The sequence below is a fragment of the Crinia signifera genome, chromosome 3, assembly GCF_055691185.1.
Source record: "Crinia signifera chromosome 3, ASM5569118v1, whole genome shotgun sequence".
Taxonomy (NCBI): Eukaryota; Metazoa; Chordata; class Amphibia; order Anura; family Myobatrachidae; genus Crinia; species Crinia signifera.
This window is the reverse complement of record NC_139219.1, coordinates 60,220,267-60,243,658: the sequence shown is the minus strand read 5'-3', so window position 1 is coordinate 60,243,658 and position 23,392 is coordinate 60,220,267. Positions and strand designations below refer to the sequence as shown.

The 23,392-nt window shown below is 44.6% G+C and overlaps 1 protein-coding gene across 1 annotated transcript in view; it reads left to right on the top strand.

Annotated features, from left to right (window-relative positions):
- The first annotated feature begins 6,190 nt into the window (after positions 1-6,190).
- PAPOLG (poly(A) polymerase gamma) overlaps positions 6,191-23,392 on the top strand; it is a 38,191-nt gene continuing 20,989 nt past the window's right edge. Inside the window, exons 1-6 of the mRNA XM_083175887.1 lie at positions 6,191-6,432; positions 12,596-12,757; positions 13,594-13,660; positions 14,875-14,956; positions 15,038-15,147; positions 15,461-15,514. Coding sequence (XP_083032013.1) covers positions 6,416-6,432; positions 12,596-12,757; positions 13,594-13,660; positions 14,875-14,956; positions 15,038-15,147; positions 15,461-15,514 — 492 coding nt within the window. The 5' untranslated portion in view covers positions 6,191-6,415. The remainder of the gene's footprint in view (positions 6,433-12,595; positions 12,758-13,593; positions 13,661-14,874; positions 14,957-15,037; positions 15,148-15,460; positions 15,515-23,392) is intronic.

The following is a 23,392-nucleotide window of genomic DNA, read 5'->3' as shown; positions in this document are numbered from 1 at the left end:
GTAACTCTATGGATCCATTCCTATTGATGAATAAACAGTCCACAAAGTCAAATCTCCAATGAGGAAGTCTCTCATAGAAAGATGATAGATAGATAGATAGATAGATAGATAGATAGATAGATAGATAGATAGATAGATAGATAGATAGATAAATCTCTAAAATTGTGCTAAATATTAAAAAAGGTTTTCAATCTTGGTCGCTATAACACTAAGGGGGTAATTCTGGTTGGTGCGGTTCTGTCCGCGTTCGGTCGGTCCGCCGATGTTTTGTGATTGCGCATGTGCAGAGGCATATCTGCGCATGTGCGAACGGGACGTAAGTCCAAATACCGCATGAATTGTGTACACTACGAACAGGGGGAGGAGAGGGGCGTGAAGGGCTGTTTGGGCTTATTACCATATGTGTACACCCCGCGTTTCATGGGCGTTCCCATGAAAACGCTGTGCGTACGTATGGTAATGCGGCCGTGACGCACGTGTAGGGGGCGGACATATGACATTGCCGGATGTCAGCTGCCCGCCCAGATCCCTGCTTTTGCACGGAGGGTTTTTCAGTTTTAAACATGTGATGTTGCTTTTTTTTTGCTGCCGGGGCGTCTTCTGATGAGGTCATCAGCTGCAGCCGAGGAAGACGCCTCAGGCACATGTGCGGAGGCGCTTGCAGAGGCAGTGGCTTCATGTTGCTCCTTTTCTCCCTTTCCAGCAACAGAGTGCAGACTCCTGTGGGAAGTCAGGTGCCATGGCACATCATTGGAAGGAAGAGGAGGTCAGGGAGCTGTTACATGTGCGTGGAGAAGAGGAGATCAAATCTCAAATCACAGGCACTGTGAAGGATGCCATAGTTGATGTCATTCTTGTGAGCCAGCAAAGTGTCCCATTTTAATGATGAAACACTGAAAAGCCTGGCTTATGTGTGAAAGGGTTTTTCCCGGATCTGAGGTGTAGTGTGAAAGGGGGTCTGTTACTAAAATCCCTGGAGTGACCTGGGTTGAAAATCCCGGGTAAACCTGGCCAAAATCCCAGGTAGTATATCTAAAAGGGGTATTAGAGGAAAGTCCACAAACAGAACATTGTGTCCCTCCTGGAGATGGTCATATTGGGAGATATGCTGGTGAGGTCTTATATATACCCCTATCCTAATGAAAGAATAGCTGTGCAGTTTGAGTTACCTCATTGGATGATAACAAATCAATACATTTAATAAAAAGTTTTTGTCAAGTTGCCTATGTTCATTGATATGTACAACATTCCATTTGAAGCAGAGGCGTAACTAATATTGTGGCGCCCCCCCGCCAAAAAATTACCTTACCCCTCCGCATGCCGCCGCCGCCGCCGGCCCCGCATTCAGTCCTGCACCGCAGATAGCCTCCGGGCTCCGTCTCCTGCAGTAATGAAAAATGACACGACAAAATGGCTGCCCCCGTACAGCAGACCGTTTTTTTAGGGATGTTAGAGGAGGTGGCGGCCTCCTCTAGAATCCGTAAAAACTGTCTGCTATTAGGGGGCAGCCATTTTGTCGTGACATTTTTCATTACTGCAGGAGACGGAGCCCGGAGGCTATCTGCGGTGCCGGACTGAATTCGGTGGCGGCGGCATGCGGAGGGGTAAGGGGGGGTCTGACCAGAGTGCCCGGGCACCGGGGGCGCCCCGCTGGCGCTTGCTCCCCCAAGCAGTCGCGGTGGCTGCCTTACGGTAGCTACGCCTCTGATTTGAAGCCACATCCATGTTTTATTAGGTCATACACCCTTTTACAGAAAAAGAAATGGGTTTGGGTGGTGCGCTATCAACAGCAGCTGGTACTGGGTTGTCAGCCCAAATGGTAAATAGGAAAAAAGAAGAATGGTGTACCAGCGCTGGCTGTGCAAATATATAGACCAGACGGTTTCTCAAAAAAATTATTACAATTTATAATACATGAATATAAAAACAAAAAATAAAAACACATTAAATGAAAAATATATTAAATGCTCTCTAGCTATATATTTTTCATTTAATGTGTTTTTATTTTTTGTTTTTATATTCATGTATAATAAATTGTAATAATTTTTTTGAGAAACCGTCTGGTCTATATATTTGCACAGCCAGCGCTGGTACACCATTCTTCTTTTTACCCTTTTACAGAAACCTGCTCACACAATGGCACCCCCCTTTATTAATTGTGGTGCCTCCCCTGTCATTTTTTTCCTGGGTCCGACCCTGCAGGACTGTGACACACATTTGTATAAATATTAATAAAGACAATGTTGTGTCTGCAATTGGTTGCCAACCGGTCGCAGACGCCCCTGCAGGACTGTGACACACATTTGTATAAATATTAATAAAGACAATGTTGTGTCTGCAATTATTGAGGTAGAGCAGTGGTGGCTAACCGGTCACTCGCAAGCTACTGGTAGCTTGCGGCAGCGATCCGGGTGGCTCGACTACTCTGCAGGCACCCGTCCCTCCGTTGCCTGTCCCCTGTAAAGCTGACAGCCGGGCAGAGAGTGCTGGGCTGCCCAGCAGTATACTGAAAGCAGGTCTGCTGCTATTTTGAATGCTCGCGCTGGACTGCGAGCCAATGGCGATCCGGCAGCCAATCAGAAGTTCTCAGAGCGATGGCCATGCCCCCATAGTGGAAAAAATGGGGGATGTGGCCTCACAGGAGTACCACGACAGTAGGTCATGCCCCCTAATTTCGGGCGCATGCCTTCAATACTCGCAGATGTTCCTTCTCTGGCTCCAGTGTTGAGAGGTATGTATGCGGCATATTGGACATTGCAGTGTGTGGAATTTTGTGTCTGGGGCATTGCGGTGTGTGGCATAATGTGTCAGGGGCATTACAGTGTGTGGCAAAATGTGAAAAGGGAATTTTTTGATTATTATGCAGATTTTTTTTTTTTACGCCCCCAAAAAGAATTTTATGTTGAATTTACTACAACCGTCATATTCTGATCAAAATTTCTTACAGGTAGAAGAAGCCTTTGAAATTTGTAAATGCTACCATTGAGATATAGCAATTCTGGTGAAAAGATGTAAAGGAGCCCAAACTTTAAGAAAGCCTATTATAACATATCCATTTTATTTAGGGAACACAACAGGATAAATGTATGTATAAAAAAAAAGATTAGATCAGTAATTCGATTTCCATACCATTTTATACTCAAACCATTTTAAGAAAAGATTAATACAAATTTAACAGTAGTAATAAAAAAAAAAAACTTATAAAAAAGAAAAGCTGTAGGGAATAAAAGCTGTAGCTTTAAACTCCATTTCGGGCTTTCGTAGAAATAGTTTGGGACATTCATAGAAATCTGACTTCCTATCAGTCACAGAAATATTTCAACATTTATGTTGTAATCTAGCGAGCGCATTTGCATACAAAAACAATCCAAAATGTTATGTAATATTAATTGCCCACATAAAAATGAGATGCATTACTATCATAATTGCAGAACTATCAAACACTTCCTCCCAGTGCCGTAATTAGGTGTGTGCTAGTGGTGCCTTGCCCACAGCACATCTGCACCGTAGGCGCACTGATGGCACCTACCTAGTCTGCAGAGAGGGGAGATGCTCTTCCCACTCTGCCTTATGCTACTGCCCGGCTACTGTGGGGTTAGAGGCCAATGCCGAGGAGCAGAGAAGCAGCACTGGCTGGGAGCAGGCAGTAGTAGCTGCAGGCAGGAGATTTAAGAAATCCCATTGAATCAATGGACAGTCGCTGATTGGCCGAGAAAGCCACCTGTCACTATTATGGAAGGCTCTCTCGGCCAATCAGCGGCCGCCCATTGAATCAATGTGATTTTTTAAATCTCCTGACCGCCTTTTCCCAGCTCTCTTTTTCTTGAAAAAGGGGTTGCCATACTCCGAAACGTCGGTAATATTAAAGATTTTTTTTCACAATTCCATTGGAGTGCCAAAGTAGTCATCTCACGCACTGGAAATCAGTTTGTGCCCCACCCACTCAGAAGTGGATCTGCCCTGTTGACTATGTGGTAGATAGCGGCTCATATCATACCTCTATAGTGCTTCCTGCTTCGCCTCATTACTGTGATGAAGCAGGGATCTATACCAAAAAGATGTGGGGACATTTTGTTTGTTGTAGTGGGGTAGTGTCTGTTGCCCCACACCCGCTAATTCCCGCCCATCTGCACGGCTGTGAATTCGATTGCAGCCATGCACATGAGGGGGAAACCATTCGCAATCACTCACCATCAATGGTTTTCCCCTCTCGTCACAGCGCTGAGTAAGCAATGACTAACTCGGCGCTGCAATGGCAGCAGGGAGGAGACCGCTGTTGCCGTCAGGGCTCTCCCTCCCAAGGATTGGGTAATGCCTGCGTTTTCTGAGCACTCTCAGAAAACACTGGGTTACCATTACCACCCCCCAAAAAAGTACAGCAGTTCCACTGAAAATGACTGAGCAGAGGGGCTCCATAGCACACATGCCATACCTACATGGATTTCACATTTTGGGCATCAGATAGTTTCTGCCATCTTGGGCCTGATTCAGAGAGTATACAGTCATTAGATCAACCCATATTAAGTCGACATGCTTAGGGTCGGCCACTGAAGGTCAACATGGCTTAGGTCGAGACAAGCATTAGGTCGACAATGGCAAGGTCAACAGTCAAAAGGTTGACATGAGTTTTTTACATTTTGTTGAGTGGACATGTGCCGACAGGCGGTATTTCATGCACTACCATTCACTAGAGCATGGAGGAAGAATAGACGAGTGTGCCGAGAGTAGCGATGCACCAGGCCAGAAACATGTGAGCGCAGCGAGCCATGCAAAGGGACGCGGTACACTTTGAGGGTGTCCATGTCGACTATGTCGACATTCAGCACAAAAATGTGATTGCCATTGTCAACCTAATGCTTGCGTCGACTTTGCAACCCTGTCGACCTTAGCCATGTTGACCTATTTCATGCGTCGACCTAAGCCATGTCGAACTTCAGTGGTCAACACAATGCATGGTGACCTAATACCCATTTGACCCATTTAGAGATGGACACACTGCAAGTGCAATTGTCTGGGCATCAGTACTGTTGGTATCAGCATTTGTAACTAGGGATGGCCATCGACCATCGTTGGTTCACAATCAACCATTTGACTGATGTCGAATGGTTTTGCCTTAAATGGGAGAGAACCAGATGGTTTCCCACCATCGATAGCACAGAATAAACATTATCTTTGGTACTTCTTCATCTTTGTGGCCTCTGCTTAGGCTACGGAACTTACATAACATACAGCTCGCCAGCCTGGGTCTACGCCACCCTCCTGTGTCCATGCCACCACCTATCACCTTTAGTAAAGTTGTGGCGAGCGAAGCGAGCCACCGAAACCGAAGCATGGTGAGCGAAGCTAACCGGCAAGGGGACGATGGTGCTATTCTGAAAGCGGCTAACGCAACTGGAGTAAGTGGTGGCTGCAAAGATGAAGAAAGGTTCTGGGACACCCGCCAGCTCCGCTGCCAAGCACGTGTGTGTATTTTTGTGTGTGTGTTTGAGATCGATGGTCACTCGTATTTACGTCATCGATGCATAGCTGCCTACCCTCCTGCATTCTGCAGGAGACTCCCTGAATTAGCAGCAATCTCCCTCTCTCCCTCATTAGTCTAGCAATCTTCCTCATTTCACTTAGCCCACATTACACTGTTACATGTTTTGGGAAAAAAGGAACGAGAGACAGATACATTTACATTGAATCATCTGCACCATTTTCCAGCACTTTACCAAGTATAGTATATCTTACTAACTGCTTTGGGGCTCATCTACATTTGGATATAAGTCATTTTAAAAGATTCTTCTCAGATGTAGCAGTACACACCCACGCTTCTAGGTGCCGGGTTCACAATCTCTTTTCAGAATCACTCCATATATGGGACTAGACACGCCCTTTGGGTGGAGCGTGACATGCCCCCTCAATGGGGCGCTGTGCAAAATTCTATTACCAACTATAATCTCCCTGAAACTAGTTTTCAAAAGTAGGCAAGTATGCATCGATGGTAACCATCGATAATGAACACACCGATGGCAACCATCGATAATGAACACACCGATGGCCATCCCAATTGTTACTGGCTGCAGTCACGTTTGGAACGTACCTCTAGCTCTCTTCTGCTATGCACACATGGCGCCACTAGAGGGGGCTGCTGGCTCAAAATAATACTGTTTGGCCGCATATGGCCTCGAGTCGACACTGGAGCGTAGGGCATGCTGGGAGGATAAGGGAGCAGCCGGCTATTGGTCACCGCTGCCGCCATGTTAGGTGCTGTAAAGGATTGTTATAAATAAAGCTGGGCGGGCTGGCGGCCGGCCGGCTGCTGCGTTTGGGTGGACACGGACAGCGGTGTGTGTGGGTTGGTTAGGGATTGCGTAACGTCTTGAGCTGGAGCCGACGCTGGAGGATCCGGGCTCGCACCAGTGCCGAAGGCATGAGAGAGATGTTCAGGTAACTGGGCCTCGGTAGCTGAAGCGGCGGCCTGTGCCGTGTTATGTCACGTAGTGTTAGCGGCGGTGTGTGCCCTGTAGGGATCATACCCACACTCTGCTGCACTGGGCATACACCTACCTCGTGTGCCGGTGTTGTGAGCTGAACAATGGAAATTATGGACTCTTAAACCCCCCACGTCCACCCACCCACCACCAGCCCTGAGCTTTAGGGATTGTGGTCTCACTGTCCGGGTTGTACCTTGAATTGTAGAGCTAATGTCACACCACAAGGGACCCATATATTTGTCTCTTCATCTGCCACTGGCAGCGGAGGGGGTAGCAGGAGATGTCACTGCTGCCATGGCCACATTGTTCTTAATGTCTTCACATGGGATCGATGTGGCCAAATCCAGGATGATGGAAGCAGCAGGCTCGGCGAATGACCTGTGGGTTGTCCCCACAAGTTATGTTTTCCTTAAACAATTGGTTGTAACGATCGGTCAGAAGTAGCCATATCTTTTAAAAAAAAACTTAATGTGTAGTCACCTTAAGAATACTAATAATCAAAACAATTCTAAGAAACTATAATTTAACAGACTGAAATTGAGGCTCTTAGCACTTTTTTTTCCTTTTTAAGTGACCTCATCCAGTAAGATAATGCATACAGGAACTGATGCGCAGGTACACTGCCAGGAAGCCGCTCTCTACTACTCTCTGGTAGTGGTTCCTCATATAAAGGGTGCTCTTGTCCCAGATGGAGTGGACTACATGCAGTCAGTGGAGCATCCATACTCAGACAGGCTAGATGTTGACAGATGCCACCCATCCAACAGGTTGGCAAGCATGCAGGGACATCTAGGTGGCCAGGGGAAGCATGAATGTCAGTTATGCGGCTCTTCTGTGTCAGATAATGGGGCCCAGATCCTTGATGTGACAACCTCTTTATAGAACACGGTGCTTGTGTATTATCACGGCGCGCGTCGCATACAACTAATTAAGTTGTGCGATGGACCCGATTTTAGGCTTTTCCCGGGATGAGTGTACAACAATGCGACGCGATTTCAATGTTAAATGCCCACCCAGACCCGATTTTTAATTGTATCCCCACCCTGATGGGTAATGACAATGTTAAATGCCCCCCCATTGTTAACGCCACCCCACTATCAACGCCAACCCGAAGCGTGGCGAGCGCAGCGAGGGGCGGCGGTACGCATCCTCCGACCTTTTCATACCCCCACTATCCACGTCGGCTTGGAGTTGATTTTATATAGTGTGGCGAGCCACCGAGCCCGAAGCGTGGCGAGTGGACGCGCATTACTTCACAAGTATTATGCGGGGCTCGCTGCGCTCGCCACACTATATAAGATCAACTCCACGCCGATGTGGATAGTGGGGGTATGAAAAGGTCGGAGGACACGTACCGCCGCCCCTCGCTGGCTTGCTTCGGGGTGGCGTTAACAATGGGGGGCATTGGAACATAGTCATTACCCATCAGGGTGGGTGTACAATGTAAAATCGGGTCTGGGGGGGCATTTAACATAGGAATAAGGCATCTGGGTGCCTGCAACATTAAAAATCGAGTATAATCGCGTCTCATCGCATGCGATCATATGGTATGCGATGTGACGCAATTTTGTGGTTGTACAATGCCCTGCAATGGAAATTGAGGGCGCCGTGATAAAACACAAGTACCTAGAACACCAGCAAATCATGATTGTTGCTTGTCTGAAGCTGGTTAACCACTTAAGCGATAAATATACATAACATCCAGTGTGTACGGTCAGAATCGGTAACTATGCACGCAGCTGCGGGTTGTTAAAGACCCTACATACTGTCTGCATGTCTGAGGTGGGGAGGGGTGAGATCACTGTGTAAACACTATCATTCTTCTGAGGCAGTAATCGGTGGCCTCTGGAATTTCTTTAGTGTGTACCCAGTATAAGTCTTTTTTCTATCTTGTGTGCTGTAAGATCATCAAAAATATTTGCGACCTACTGGGCGTCAGCATTGATGAGCAGCATCTTTGAGCTCATCTGGTCAATAACAGAAAGGCAATAGGTTGAGCTCTTGAATAGAAAATGCCGCTGTGGGTCCCACTGCTCATACATGTGTATGCCAGATTCATGTTGTCAAAGTCGGTAGGTCCAGCTCGCTGTCAGAACATGTATAGTGACTTCAATTGCTTGGATAATGAACCCTACATCCTACCAGCATTCAATAAGAGACTAGTCTATACTGATCAGCCATAGAACAATACCTGCAGGTGACAGCATCTTCAGCTACTGACCACATCTTACTACATCCCTGTAAGAAAGGGATAGGTTTACAATAAAATGATAGAGGTAAGTAGGACATTTGAATAATCTGAGAGAAAGTAGTTGGAAGCAAAACAAATTCCAAAACAATGTTTTATTCACAATAGATTCATCCCACTCGTCCTACTCTTTCTATGGTGGGGTAATTCAGTTACCGTGTTTCCCCGATAAGACCTACCCTTCTGCAGAACGGTCTAAAAAAAGCCTTACCCCGAAAATAAGACCTTACTAATCTTACTAAATCCCCATTTTGCTCGGTCCCTGCTCTACACTACAATGCTCCCAGCTCTGCCCCCCCCCCCCCCCACACACACACACACACACATCCACACACACACACGCGCGAAATGGATGCCACTGTTCATTATTTAGCCTTAGGACCACTGAAGCCTCTGCAGTACCAAGGATGCATTGCGCATGTGATGTCACCGCTCACCTCAACATCTGAGCTGTGTCTGCACACAGGCATGGGAGTGGAGCGACTGAACAGCGGCCGGCAGACTCCCCAAAGCTGGGAAGCGGCAGTGCTTGGTGATTGGCTTGTGTTTTTTCTTTTGTTATGGAGGGAGAAGAGGGTCTCAACATCCCAGTTGAAATGAGACCTGTCCCGAAAATAAGCCCTATTGTGTTTTTTGGACCGGAAAAAGGTGTTTTATTATCGGGGAAACACGGTAGCAACAGCATCAGTCTCCTGTGCACCCAATGGAGCTGTTTAATCGTTGCTCATGTGACTAGCTGCTGGCACCACTAATTCCCCCTGTGAAAAGTTACCAATTTCATTGCGAAAACATGACTTGGCTCTGCAGCCATTCATTTAGTTGGGTTTAGGTGCTAATGACTGCAATAACAAGCATTCTAAATTATCTTCCCTGTAATCTCCCGTCACTTTAGATGGGAGAGCAGGCCATGATAACAATTGAGTCATCCGTTATGTTTCACGATAAAACAGGTGCATTCGTCTGTGTGACACTTAGAAAATAGTGGTTCACTGGCTAATTCAGCTGCTGTTAAAGTAATACTGTAAAAGGAGCTGGTGTTCTGCCTGGATAGTTGACATTTGTTGGATGCATGCGATTGATGCTTAGTGGTAAAGGTACTAAAGTGAGTTTTTAGAAATGAGAAATTGCTCACAGTCTACTAACTTAGCACCTTCTAGAGGATAATAGCTAGAATCTAATTGCTGTGGGCAAGTCCCACTTCTAAAAACTCACTTTAGTATCTTTACCACTAAGGGCAGTATTCAATGAGAAAAATTCTCTGTGTTTTATGGCGAGTTTGTGCTTTTCTCGCGTTGGATGGAGACTTTTGCTCTCAAAAAGCGAGCAACCCTATTCAACGTGCACTTCTCGCCGTCTTTCGAAGTGATTTTCGCCGTGTCTCTCCGTGTAGCAATTCTCCATCTTTTCATGGAGAAGTGGAATGTGAACTTTTACAATAAAATGTTTTTTGTTTTAATTTTGGTGTAAAAAAATCAGGAATTTTATTCTGTGAAGGGGCATGCTATTTTTATTCATGTGCTTATAGCCAGGGCTATTTTTCTGCAGGCTCCAGCAGGAACTGTGGCCCTTGTTCTAGTTTACTCTTTCTGACAAAATATTTCTTAGATGGACAAAACCATGTGCACTGCAGGTGAGGCAGGTGTAAAACCCCACCCAAATCTAATTATCTCTGTACAAGTAACACCTGCCTCACCTGCAGTGAACATGGTTTTGTCCATCTAAGAAATATTTTGTCTGAAAGAGTGAACTAGAATAAGGGCCTCAGTTCCTGCTGGAGCCTGCAGAAAAAATAGCCCTGCTTATAGCACATGAATATATATTTAATTTTTAAAAAATAATAATTTTTTACACAGAGCAGCCAGAAGGGGGCCGGGAGCCGAGCTGCTCATTAGATATTCATATATTCACTGCACCCGATCATTACATATGCACGATCGGGTGCAGTGAATACCCGGCCCCCTGTTGGCTCTCCCGGGGGGCAGCCTGTGCTGCCTGGCTCCCGGGGAGCCCACCTCCCCCCCACATACGTTCTGGGGCAGGCAGGGAGACTTCCATCTGCCTGCCACCGTCCTCGGGCTCCCTGCGGCGTCACCTCATACACCGGATTGGCTGATACTCGCCGCGAGGGGCGGAGAGTATCAGTCACATTGAATAGTGTATAAAGTGCCGTGACGGAGAATCTCCAAACATGGAGAATCTCCGCAAAAACACGGCGAGTGCATGGCGAGCAAAAAAAACCGCTCGCCATGCACGGAGAATAATCACATTGAATACTGCCCTAAGCATTAATCGCATGCATCCAAAAAATGGGCAATTTTGGTTAAACAATTTCAGCTAGAGCCATCTGGAGATTTTCACTAATACCGCTTTCAAACTGTTCAGTCCCAGTGCAACCCTGCATTTTGGTCTGTTCATATTACTTCAGCGAACCGAATATTTGCACAATAGAGTATTTGTGAGTTGGGGTGTGCTTGTCTGTTCAGGTGCTCAGGTATTCGGTCACTTGGGTGTTTGCACTGTTGGGTATTTAGAGTTGGTGCATTTGGGCGAGTTCTGGTGCTCAGGGGATGTCTTCAGGCACTCTGGTACTAAATTCCATTTGAGCATGTTCGGGTATTTGGGCAACTGGGTCGTGCTCGGGTTTTCGGGCCCTCAAGTCTTTGTACACACTCAAGTACTCAGATATTAGGGTGCTAGAGTGTTGGTGTTCAGGCTTCCAGCCAATCGGTGTGGGGAGCAGGGGCGGTGGCGGTGTGGTCGACAGGGTGAGCGACGTGTGTGTGTGTGTGTGTGCGAATACGACACTACATGTCTGTAGCATGCACTCAAATCTTCTGGGGGAGCCATCGCTTGCAGAGCCTCTCAGCCCCAAAAAATTTCCGGCCTAGCCACTGATGGTGGTACTTGTTTCCTAGCATGGCGCCCGTCGCATACCATACTTAGTGGTGTGCGATGCGATATTCATGTTAAATTAACATGAGTGCTTGTACAATGAAATATGGCATTGTATGCCAGCAAATGGCATGTGATGCGATTTTTTTAATTGTACAAGCACCCTGATGGGTGCTTACAATGTTAAATGCACCCCCATTGTCAACAACCCGAAGCGTGGCGAGTGCAGGCGGTACACGTCCTCCGACCTTTTCATACCCCCACGTCGGCGTGGAGTTGATTTTAGATAGTGTGGCGAGCCACTGAGTCCGAAGCGTGGCGAGCGCAGCAGAACACGAGCCCGAAGTGTGGCGAGCAGACGCGTAATACATGTAAAGTAATCAGTGTCCCCTCGCGGGGCTCGCTGCGCTCGCCACACTGTCTAAATTCAACTCCACGGCGACGTGGATAGTGGGGGTATGAAAAGGTCGAAGGACGTGTACCGCCACCCCTCATGGGCTCGCCATGCTTCGGGTTGGTGTTGCCAATGGGGGTGCATTTAACATTGAAAGCACCCATCAGGGTGCTTGTACAATTAAAAATCGCATGCCGCTATATTGCATGCAATGCGATTGTATAAGATGTAACAAGATCAAAATCGTGGGCGCCGTGCTAGGAAACAAGTACCAAATTTTTCTGTCAAAATGTACACTGCGCAAAATATTTTGCCCAGGACTGACGGGGAGCTCAAGGGAAATCGAAGATAAATCTTAAGATCACAGATCTTCCGAGTGTGTGGGCACAATAACTTGTGCACCCTATACATTCTGCTTTGTGTGCACTAATTGGCAAGTGTCAGTGTTATGTCTCCTTGCACCCATAATCACAAAGCAGCTCTTATTTACTACTATTTGTATGAGACTCATTGGAGCTTTACTTATACTTCCATTGTATGCTGATAAACTAATCATTTATTCCTTGCACACCTTTGTGATAGCATGAATGGCCACCTGGAGGTCCAGCCTCACAAACATTATGGCATCACCTCTCCAATCAGTTTGGCTGGTCCCAAAGAAATTGATCACATTTACACTCAGAAGCTGATTGAATCAATGAGACCATTTGGAGTGTTTGAGGATGACCGGGAACTTGGCCACAGGTACTTATTATTCTGGGTCCGAGCATATGGCTTCTATGGGTACTGTTCCATTACACCACACAATTTTTTTTTTTTTTTTTTTTTCATGTTTCTTTTGGCATGTGATGTGTGCCCTCTCATGCACCATTTATCGCAAGTCAAAAGTATGTGCAGGCAGTACTTTGTGCTAGATGGCATCGCATTTCGTTTAAATTGCATGCGATATGCTAAAACAGCATGCAATTTGAACTAGATTTGATCTAGTACAGCATACCATGTGAGCACCTTAAGTCTGTAATTACTGAAATTTTGCTTTGAATAATTGTAATATAAATTGGGGAGTATTAAAATGTTTTCTGTGCATTTGCATATTGCCTGCCCTATGCAAATGTATGTAACAAGCACCCGTTGTTTTATGTGGTCATTAGTGTGAAGTGGCTAGGCAATGCTAAAGTATTGTTGGCAACAAAATGTGTAAGTCCAGATTTTGACTAGAACGCAGCGATGCAGCTCACACCTGCTGCTTTCACTTGGCTCGGATAGGTTTGTTTATTTCTGGTTTTCTTCAGTCTAAAAATGAACTTGAGGTTTAGTTTATACACTATAGAGCTACTGCTATATCTATGGAATGTGCTAACCCCCAGCATTGGGGTCTCATTTGTTGTTTTAAAGTAGGATTAATTTTTCTTAAACCTTTTTATTTTCCTCTATTCTTGACCCTTTTTAGCTTCTCCTTCCTTTGTTTTACAACAAGTGCCATGTCTCATTCACCTTATTTACCAGTCACCATTCAAGTCCAGGATGTATGACCTTACTGATTTTTCTATGTCGGTTTCCTGTGTCTTTTTTCTCTCCAGGATGTTTGTCTTGGGCAAATTAAACAACTTGGTCAAAGAATGGATTGCTGAAGTTGGGGAGTGTAAGGTAAAAAAAAAACCTACCTGGTTTTTCCGACATTCTGATGACCGCTGCTTTGAAAAATCCACAGCCTTTTTCCTTTAACTTACATCCTGACCTTCGCTAGTGATCAGTTCATGGCCCATATTTGTCTGCTATGCTGGATCACTTGGATCACTCTATGCTGGATCACTTTAGGTAGCCTATCCCAGCATTTAGGGGTAAACCTACGAAGGTAAGAGTTCTATTGAAGAAGCCCATAGCAACCAATCAGATTCGATCTAATTTTTTTTGGAAGTGGATTAATAAATAAGTAGAATCTGGTTGGTATGGGCAACATTCCATCTTTAATACAACTCCCAAATTAGTAAATGTACCCCTTTGTGCATGCCATTCAGTAGAATCTAGGAAAATGTATAGAGCCCCTATACACATATATCTAATATCTATATCTCAGTATTATCTATACGCACATCAATAACGACCCCCCGTTAGCGATATATCATTCAGTGTGTATGCACGATCTAGCTTGACCAGCAGCACCTCCGATATAGTTATGTATGATCGGTATAACCGCTTGTTGGCTAGTGTGTTCAGGGCTTACGTGGGTATGGGTAAGCAGCTGTTGGAAATTGTAAAGCGCAACGGAATATGCTGCGCTATATAAAAAACTGTAAATTACTGTAGCACAGCATTTGGTGTTCATAACCCATTTTATCTAACTTACTGTTGGTAAATTCATTAGAAGTCTACAGGGAACTCTAAATGCTCATAACGAGCACAGTTTAATAGCATTAATAGCTTGCACCAGGACACTGGGGTCTAAGTGGCTGGTTAGGATGTTCTAATCAGGATTACAAGATATTCACGAAAATAATAGCCACTAGACTACCGTTTATTTTACCGAAATGAATCCACCCAGCCCAAACAGGGTTTATGCATAATCGTCATTAGTGTGTAATATTAGTATGCTCATAGCAGCAAAAAGAAAAGAGCCACCAAGTTTTTTGACATCTGGTCACCATACATATCAACCTTATTAGAAACTAAGCAAATTCTACGGCAGAGTTCTCCAACACACTATATGGAACAATAGGATGGAAGTGCCAAATTCAATTGAGCTTAACCTTTCTTTTTATATTCTAAGATGATTAATAATTAACTTATGCTTTAAAGGGAAAAAAAGAAAATGTGTGAATTATTATTGTATGTGTAATTCTGATGCAATGTTTTATTTACAGAACCTCCCACCAACTCTTATATCAGCAGCTGGAGGCAAAATCTTCACCTTTGGTTCGTATCGGCTTGGAGTTCACACTAAAGGTTTGTCAGCATAGTCACATGTACTGTATGGTTTGTTCTCTAGTTGTCCTGTATAATGAACTGAATCTTTGTATTTTTTAGGTGCTGATATTGATTCTCTCTGTGTTGCTCCCAGGCATGTGGAACGGGCCGATTTCTTTCAGTCATTTGTGGAAAAGCTGAAGCTCCAGGACGGGATAAGGAATGTTAGGGTAGGTGAGCGCAGAATAAACTCTTCTGAGCCAGGTCTGATGGCATGAGCTTAGCCAGTGGTTCTCAAATTCGGTCCTCAGAAGCACACAGTTCACATTTCCCAGGTCGCCCGACAGGTTATGCTAATTATTTCACTTGATTCTGTGCGGAGACCTGCAAAACATGCCCTGTGACCGACTTTGAGAACCTGTGAGCTAAGCAATATCTTTATTACACAGTGAGAGCCAGCCCAATTATAGCAGTGCCTATCTTACCATGGGTCAATGGCTAGTTCTTTGTAATAGTTTTGTTCTATTTCACTTTCTTTGTTAGGCAGTTGAGGACGCCTATGTGCCTGTGATAAAGTTTGAATTCCTGAATATTGAGGTATGTGCCTATATTATTAAATGCACTCATTTTCAAAATAATTTCAAAGGTTGATATTGCTCACCTGTGTAAATTATTGCGTCCAACCTACTTTTCCCAACTATGTCTTTTGGGTGCCAAGTATCTGGTACTTGTGGGCTTATGACTGGTGCGACTACAAGATGGAGCTGTCCGCACTGACTTGTATTATCGACAGTTCATTCCTAGGTTATCAATTTCATCTTGGGGTTTTATTGATGATTCCTAGTATATGGGGAGGTGCTCCTGGGATTAATTCTTACTAGCAAATTGAGAAGAGAAGTATTCCTATTCTGGGCACTTACTGGACTGATCACTGCATGGAATTCACGTTTTAGGGCGTCAAATACAAATAATGAAAACTTATTATATTTAAATGCTGAAGACTATCAAGATATAAAGTGATTGTGAAAATTGTTGTGATTAAAAACGAAATGTTTTCTTGCTGTCCTCTGTCCTATATTCACTGCTCAATCAGTGATTCTCCATAAATTATCTGGTAAGTATAGAAATTATCTGTATATTCCAATTCTTTGTGTACAAAAGCGTTGGTCTAATACTCTTAACTCACACTGGTTCACTATGTGTATAATTCAGATTACTAGGCTTTATGCACAGTTTGTATTATGTACTCGCGTAATTTATGCTTTATTAGGTAGACATTCTCAATAAATTTATTGTTAATACAGTTATTCATGCATGTTCCACATTCCTTCTTTCCATTTTCAATCGTAGAGTCCATCCCATTACTTACCACTGTATCACAAATCTTCTCTTATGTTGTGGAATGTGCTTTCATGGTAACCTAATTACGGTTACAGTTTGTCTCCATCTATAAAAACCGCAATCTAGTTTAGTTACATTTTTGTCTGCGGTTTTGAATTGCCTGCGAAAGTCCCCTTATTTCAGGGCTTGTTGAATTAATCATACCCCTTTCACACTGCAGCTATAACACGGTAAATTGCCAATTTTTAACCGTTTCAAAACGGTTATAGCTGCAGTGTGAAAGTGCCAGTTTTAAATTACCGGTGAACCGGTAATTCAAAATGCTTAAAAAGCAGAGTCCTACACGGTTCAGACCCGTTATTTCTGCAGTGTGAACGGGTCTGAACCAGTATTTTGTACCCTACACTAGACTCCCCTGGTACCTGGCCAGTGGGATCTCAAACCCCCCCCTCGAACCAAGCGGGGTCCTCCATCTCTTCCCCCCCCCCCCCCTTCCCCCAGAGACGCGGGGTCTCTGTCTCCCACACGCTCCCCAGGTACCTGGCAAGCGCGGTCCATTTCTCGGGAGGCAGCGGGTCCCTTGAATGTGCTGTGTGCAGACCCTGCTGCGGCAGGCACACACACGTGAGAGCGGGTGCTCCTGGTGACCCGGCGAGCCACTGCTCCTGCAGGCGGGTGAGCAGGGCTACTGCCCAGGGAAGGGGAGGGAGGTAGGGTGCTGGCTGTGTGTGGACCCTGCTGAGCGGGTGACCCGGCGAGCCGCTACTACTGCCGTGATTACTTCTGCCGGTGCTGGGGATTACTACTGCCATGATTACTTCTGCCGGTGCTGGGGATGCTGCTGCAGGCGCGTGAGCGGGGCGTCTGCCCGGAGAAGGTGAGGGAGGTAGGTGCTGACATTTCAGGGTAGGGGCTGCCGCCCCCGGGTCACCCCCTGAACCCGCTCTGCCTACTGCCGGCATTGTAGCTCTAATGCTGGTTCTATATTAGATTGTGTTATTGGGTCAGTGATTGTGTAGCTTGTATAATTACAATGTGTTATACCATAAATACTGTTTGGTTATTAGCGATCAATTGCATACTGTGACTGTATTTTAATCTGGTAATAAGGTGAATTACTTATGTGGCATATTGGGTCCAGCGGTTAGCTCTCGCGTATAGCCCAAAGGTAACTAACATTACACACGTTTGCATATTGCCCAATACGATTCCAGGCAACTAGTTTATCCACACTGATGGATCACTCGTATATGTGGACAAAATGATAAATACCTTGAGATACTTTAATCCAAGCTATTTGATTATGTGGTTTATGCTGGGTACACACCAGGACGACTAGGGCCCGATCCCCACAATCTAGATCCAATTCCGATCAATTGGATCTGTCGTTTCAAATACGAGAAACGTGGAGTGGAGGTATACAGCAGGATTTAAAGAATCATTGAACAGGGGAGTACTAGCCTCTTATATGTGGACAAAATGATAAATACCTTGAGATACTTTAATCCAAGCTATTTGATTATGTGGTTTATGCTGGGTACACACCAGGACGACTAGGGCCCGATCCCCACAATCTAGATCCAATTCCGATCAATTGGATCTGTCGTTTCAAATACGAGAAACGTGGAGTGGAGGTATACAGCAGGATTTAAAGAATCATTGAACAGGGGAGTACTAGCCTCTTATTTGTTAAGCGCCCATATTCCTACTTTCTCAGCCTTTTTAAACTTAAACCGCAGACATAGAAATCGAACTAAAGCAACTATTTTTATTAATAATTTGAGACCAATAGTAACATTAACAATAAAAGCACATTCCACCGCATAGGAGAAAATACAGATTTTTTTCCCTCAAAATCCATGGCAGCCATTACTCTGGGATATCATCCCATCCCCCAGCTTTAGACAGGTAGTTTGTTTTTGTTGTTTTTCTAGCTCCACCCACCTGGGTAGATTTATGCCACCCTCCCCTTCTCTTTTTCCTGTCTCCAGTCAGACAAGATGGTGTAGTTTTGTAAATTGAAGGCTTATGTCATGTTGGCCAGCTATATGTGCGTCTGTGTAGCTGCCGCTGGAAAGGGTGGTACCCGGGGGAGAGGATCAAGTAACGGCGGGACACCATGCTGTGCGGGCACCCAGCTGCTGGCTACTGTACGACAGATCACCGTTCCTGTCCGCCATGCTCATTACAAACCGCGTGTGGCGGGGCAGTGAGAGTGCAGCCAGGTTGGGCGGAAGTGAAATTAAATATGTGCGAGGCGTCGTTTGATGTAGTGGAGTATGTGGCGACGTCTATGGCGGAAGCTGTCTGCAAGAAGGGCAGTATGGTTACGTACTTGGGTGGCAGATACAAACTCCCAAAATCTTTGTCTTTACCTTATGAGTTTGCTAATAAATGAAAGTCGCTAATCTAAAGAATGTCTTGTGGCAAATCAGTGAGGCTGTCTCTGGACAGGGAGCTGTGATATAGAACAGCAATTGAGAGGAGTTACAGCCCAGGAAGGCAGTATGGACGATACTCAGGGTCGACAAGACAGTCCTTTTGGCAACCTGTCAGAAGAGGTTACCGTAGATTCTGGCCATTACAGTCCCTCCAGAGACTCTCCGTTTGGGAGAAGATTTTGTGTCCCAATGGAGAACCTCAACACGAGACAAATGGATGCTAGCAGTTCTCACACAAGGGTACCGCTTGGAGTTCAAAACTACTCAGGTTTCTTGATCTGACAAATCTTTGTAATCAGTCAATGGAAGGGGAAATTATTGCCTTGCAGCAAATAATTCAAAACTTAAAGTCAAAAGCAGTAGAACAAGTTCCCCTGCAGGATTGAAAAAAAGGGGTTTTAGTCAAGGATGTTCCTAGTACAAAGTCAGGGTCATTCAGGACAATCCTGGATCTCTGTTCTCAACAGTTCTCTAGATGTAAAGTTTCACATGGAGACGTTGAAATCTATCCTACTGGGTGTAACAGAACAGGATTTAATGGCATCTGTCAACTTAAAAGATGCTTATTTATTCATCTGGGCACGTCAGGGGCCACAGGCTTTACAGTGGGTAGTGGAGTGAGTGAGGGAGAGCTTCCAGCACCATAGAGGTTAAACTTCACTGCCTGCCAGGCTCCTCCCCTCTCCCGCCTCCAGGCCAAGGGCAGTTTATACACAGGAAGTTCCTAAACAAACATCTACAGTTCCCTAGCCTTCCATTTGGGCTGTCATAATCTACGAGGGTCTTTAAGAAAATTCTGCTTTCCCTGGTTGCATACTTAAGGATGCAGGAAGTGACAATATGGGCATAACTGGTTGACCTATTGATCTGTGGACGAACAGAAGAGCTTAGTAAGACGGTCAATAAGAAACTGTCCTTATCCTTCAAATGCATGGATGGTTTATCCATCAGGAAAAGTCAGCTGGGTCCATGTCAGAAGCTGATTTTTCCTAGGGGTAATGGTGTATACAGTGGCGAATACAATTTCCCTGTCAAGACAGATGTGGCAGTATTCAAACACTGGCTTGATACTGTTGGAGAAGAAAAGTACCTTGTGCCTAGTGTTACGTCTGCTCGGGTAGTTTGCTTCCACTACAGATGTGATACCATGGGCAAGGTGGAAAATGAGTTCCAGAGAAACCTCTTCCTAAGAAGAGATACAGAACTAGATCACAAGATACATCTAAGTTTTACAGCAAGGGATTCTAACCTGATGGTTGGCCCCAGATTTAAAGTTCAGAGACATTGTTACGTCAGCCTCAATATGTGGTACTCACTACGGACGCCAGCGCGACTGGTTGGGGAGCACATTTAAAGGCGGATAATTTCCAGGGTACATGGTCCCTGAAGAAAAGGCTGATGTCATTAAATCAAAGACTCGATCAGTACGAAAAGCAATAATGTATTTCCAAGATTTGATTGTGGATACACACAAGAGTTCTGTCAGACAATGTAACAGTAAGAGTGCTATGGGAGGAGCTCTCAAAGATATTGTCTTGGGCAGAACAAAGTCTTCTCCCGCTATCAGCCCCACATATCCTGGGGAAGGACAATATAACTCCTGACTTCCCCAGCTGACACTAGATACTACCAGGAGAGCGGGCGTTGAACCATCGGGTGTTCTTGGAAGTGGTGGAAATATTCGGTGAACCACAGATAGACCTGATGGCGAAAAACCAGAACAAAAAGCTTGGTCTTATTCAAGATACCATCTTCCAGGGTCAGAAGGTACAGACTTTTTCCCTTAGATACGTGTTCCCACCATTTCCCATGATATCTCGTACTCTTTAACCCCTTCCTGACAGAGCCAGTTTTTGCGTTCCTGACAGAGCCCTTTTTTTCAAATCTGACATGTCTCACTTAAGTGGGGATAACTTTTTTTTGCTTTTACTTATCCCAGTGATTTTGAGATTGTTTTTTCGTGACACATTGTACTTCAAATTAGTGGTAAATTTGGGTCGATACAGTCTGTTTTTTTGTGAAAAATACCAAAATGTCGTAAAAAAATGGAAAATTTAGCAATTTGCAAAATGTTAAATTTTCTGCTTGTGAGACAAATAATCATACCACTCAAAATAGTTAATAACTAACATAGACCATATGTCTACTTTATGTTGACATCATTATTTCAACTTCCTTTTAATTTTTTTGGACACTAGGAGGCTTACAATATGAATAGCAAATTCTCAAATTTTCAAGAAAATTTCAAACACTGATTTTTTTAGGGACCAGTTCAGTTCTGATGTGACTTTGAGGGACTTGTATGTGAGAGACCCCCATAAATGATACCATTTCAAAAACTGCACCCCTCACAGTATTCAAAACAGCATTTTGGAAGTTTGTTAACCCTTTAGGTGTTTCACAGGAATTAAAACAAAGTGTAGGTGAAATTTCAAAATTTCATTTTTTTTGCAGATTTGCAATTTGAATACATTTTTCTAAGGAACACAGTACATTTTACTAGAGAAATGTGACTAAAAATTGATTCCCCCAATTCTTTTGTTTTCATAAATATCCTATATGTGGCCCTAGTGTGCACGTTGACCAAACCACAGGCTTCATAATAGAAGGAGCACCTACTTGATTTTGGAGCCTCCTTTTTATGAGATTATTTTTTAGGCACCATGTAGGTTTCTAGGCACCATAAGATGCTAAAAGTTAGGAACCCCCCCACAAGTGACCCCATTTTGCAAACTACACCCCTCAGGGAATTCATCTAGGGGTATAGCGTACATTTCAAACCCCCAGGGGTTTCACCAATTTTGATACAACTGGGCAGTGAAAATGAAAAATTACATTTTTTTACACAAAAATGCAGTTCTGGCTCAAAATTTTTCATTTTCAGAAGGTATGAAGGAGAAAAAGCACCCCAAAATCTGTGCCCCAATTTCTCCCGAGTACGGCAATGCCTCACATGTGACCAAAAAATACCAGTTGAGTGCATGGCAGGACTCAGAAGGGAAGGAGTGATTTTTGGATTTTGCAGCTCAGATTCTGGTGGAATTTTGGTGGGTGCTATGTCGCACCAATACAGTGGAACCCCCCCACAAGTCACCCCATTTTGCAAAGTACACCCCTCAGGGAATTCATCTAGCGGTATAGTGTACATTTCAAACCCCCAGGGGTTTCACCAATTTTGATACAAGTGGGCAGTGAAAATGAAAAATTACATTTTTTTTACACAAAAATGCAGTTCTGGCTCAAAATTTTTCATTTTCAGAAGGTATGAAGGAGAAAAAGCACCCCAAAATCTATGCCCCAATTTCTCCCGAGTACGGCAATGCCTCACATGTGACCAAAAAATACCAGTTGGGTGCATGGCAGGACTCAGAAGGGAAGGAGTGATTTTTGGATTTTGCAGCTCAGATTCTGGTGGAATTTTGGTGGGTGCTATGTCGCATTAGCAAGACCCCCCAAGCACCAATACAGTGGAACCCCCCACAAGTGACCCCATTTTGCAAAGTACACCCCTCAGGGAATTCATCTAGGGGTATAGTGTACATTTCAAACCCCCAGGGGTTTCACCAATTTTGATACAAGTGGGCAGTGAAAATGAAAAATTACATTTTTTTACACAAAAATGCAGTTCTGGCTCAAAATTTTTCATTTTCAGAAGGTATGAAGGAGAAAAAGCACCCCAAAATCTGTGCCCCAATTTCTCCCGAGTACGGCAATGCCTCACATGTGACCAAAAAATACCAGTTGGGTGCATGGCAGGACTCAGAAGGGAAGGAGTGATTTTTGGATTTTGCAGCTCAGATTCTGGTGGAATTTTGGTGGGTGCTATGTCGCACCAATACAGTGGAACCCCCCCACAAGTCACCCCTCAGGGAATTCATCTAGGGGTATAGTGTACATTTCAAACCCCCAGGGGTTTCACCAATTTTGATACAAGTGGGCAGTGAAAATGAAAAATTACATTTTTTTACACAAAAATGCAGTTCTGGCTCAAAATTTTTCATTTTCAGAAGGTATGAAGGAGAAAAAGCACCTCAAAATATGTGCCCCAATTTCTCCCGAGTACGGCAATGCCTCACATGTGACCAAAAAATACCAGTTGGGTGCATGGCAGGACTCAGAAGGGAAGGAGTGATTTTTGGATTTTGCAGCTCAGATTCTGGTGGAATTTTGGTGGGTGCTATGTCGCATTAGCAAGACCCCCCAAGCACCAATACAGTGGAACCCCCCCACAAGTGACCCCATTTTGCAAACTACACCCCTCAGGGAATTCATCTAGGGGTATAGTGTACATTTCAAACCCCCAGGGGTTTCACCAATTTTGATACAAGTGGGCAGTGAAAATTAAAAATTACATTTTTTTTACACAAAAATGCAGTTCTGGCTCAAAATTTTTCATTTTCAGAAGGAATGAAGGAGACAAAGCACCCCAAAATGTGCCCCAATTTCTCCCGAGTACGGCAATGCCTCATGTGTGACCAAAAAGTGGCAGGACTCAGAAGGGAAGGAGTGATATTTGGATTTTGCAGCACAAATTCTGGTGGAATGATGGTGGGTGCTATGTCGCATTAGCAAGACCCCCGAAGCACGGTGAAATGATGAACCTAATAATCCATAGATGTGTGGTATATTTTAAAACACTCCTTTATACATAGGCCGGGTTTGTCGGGGCAAGTTTCACAGTGGAAAATAGTTT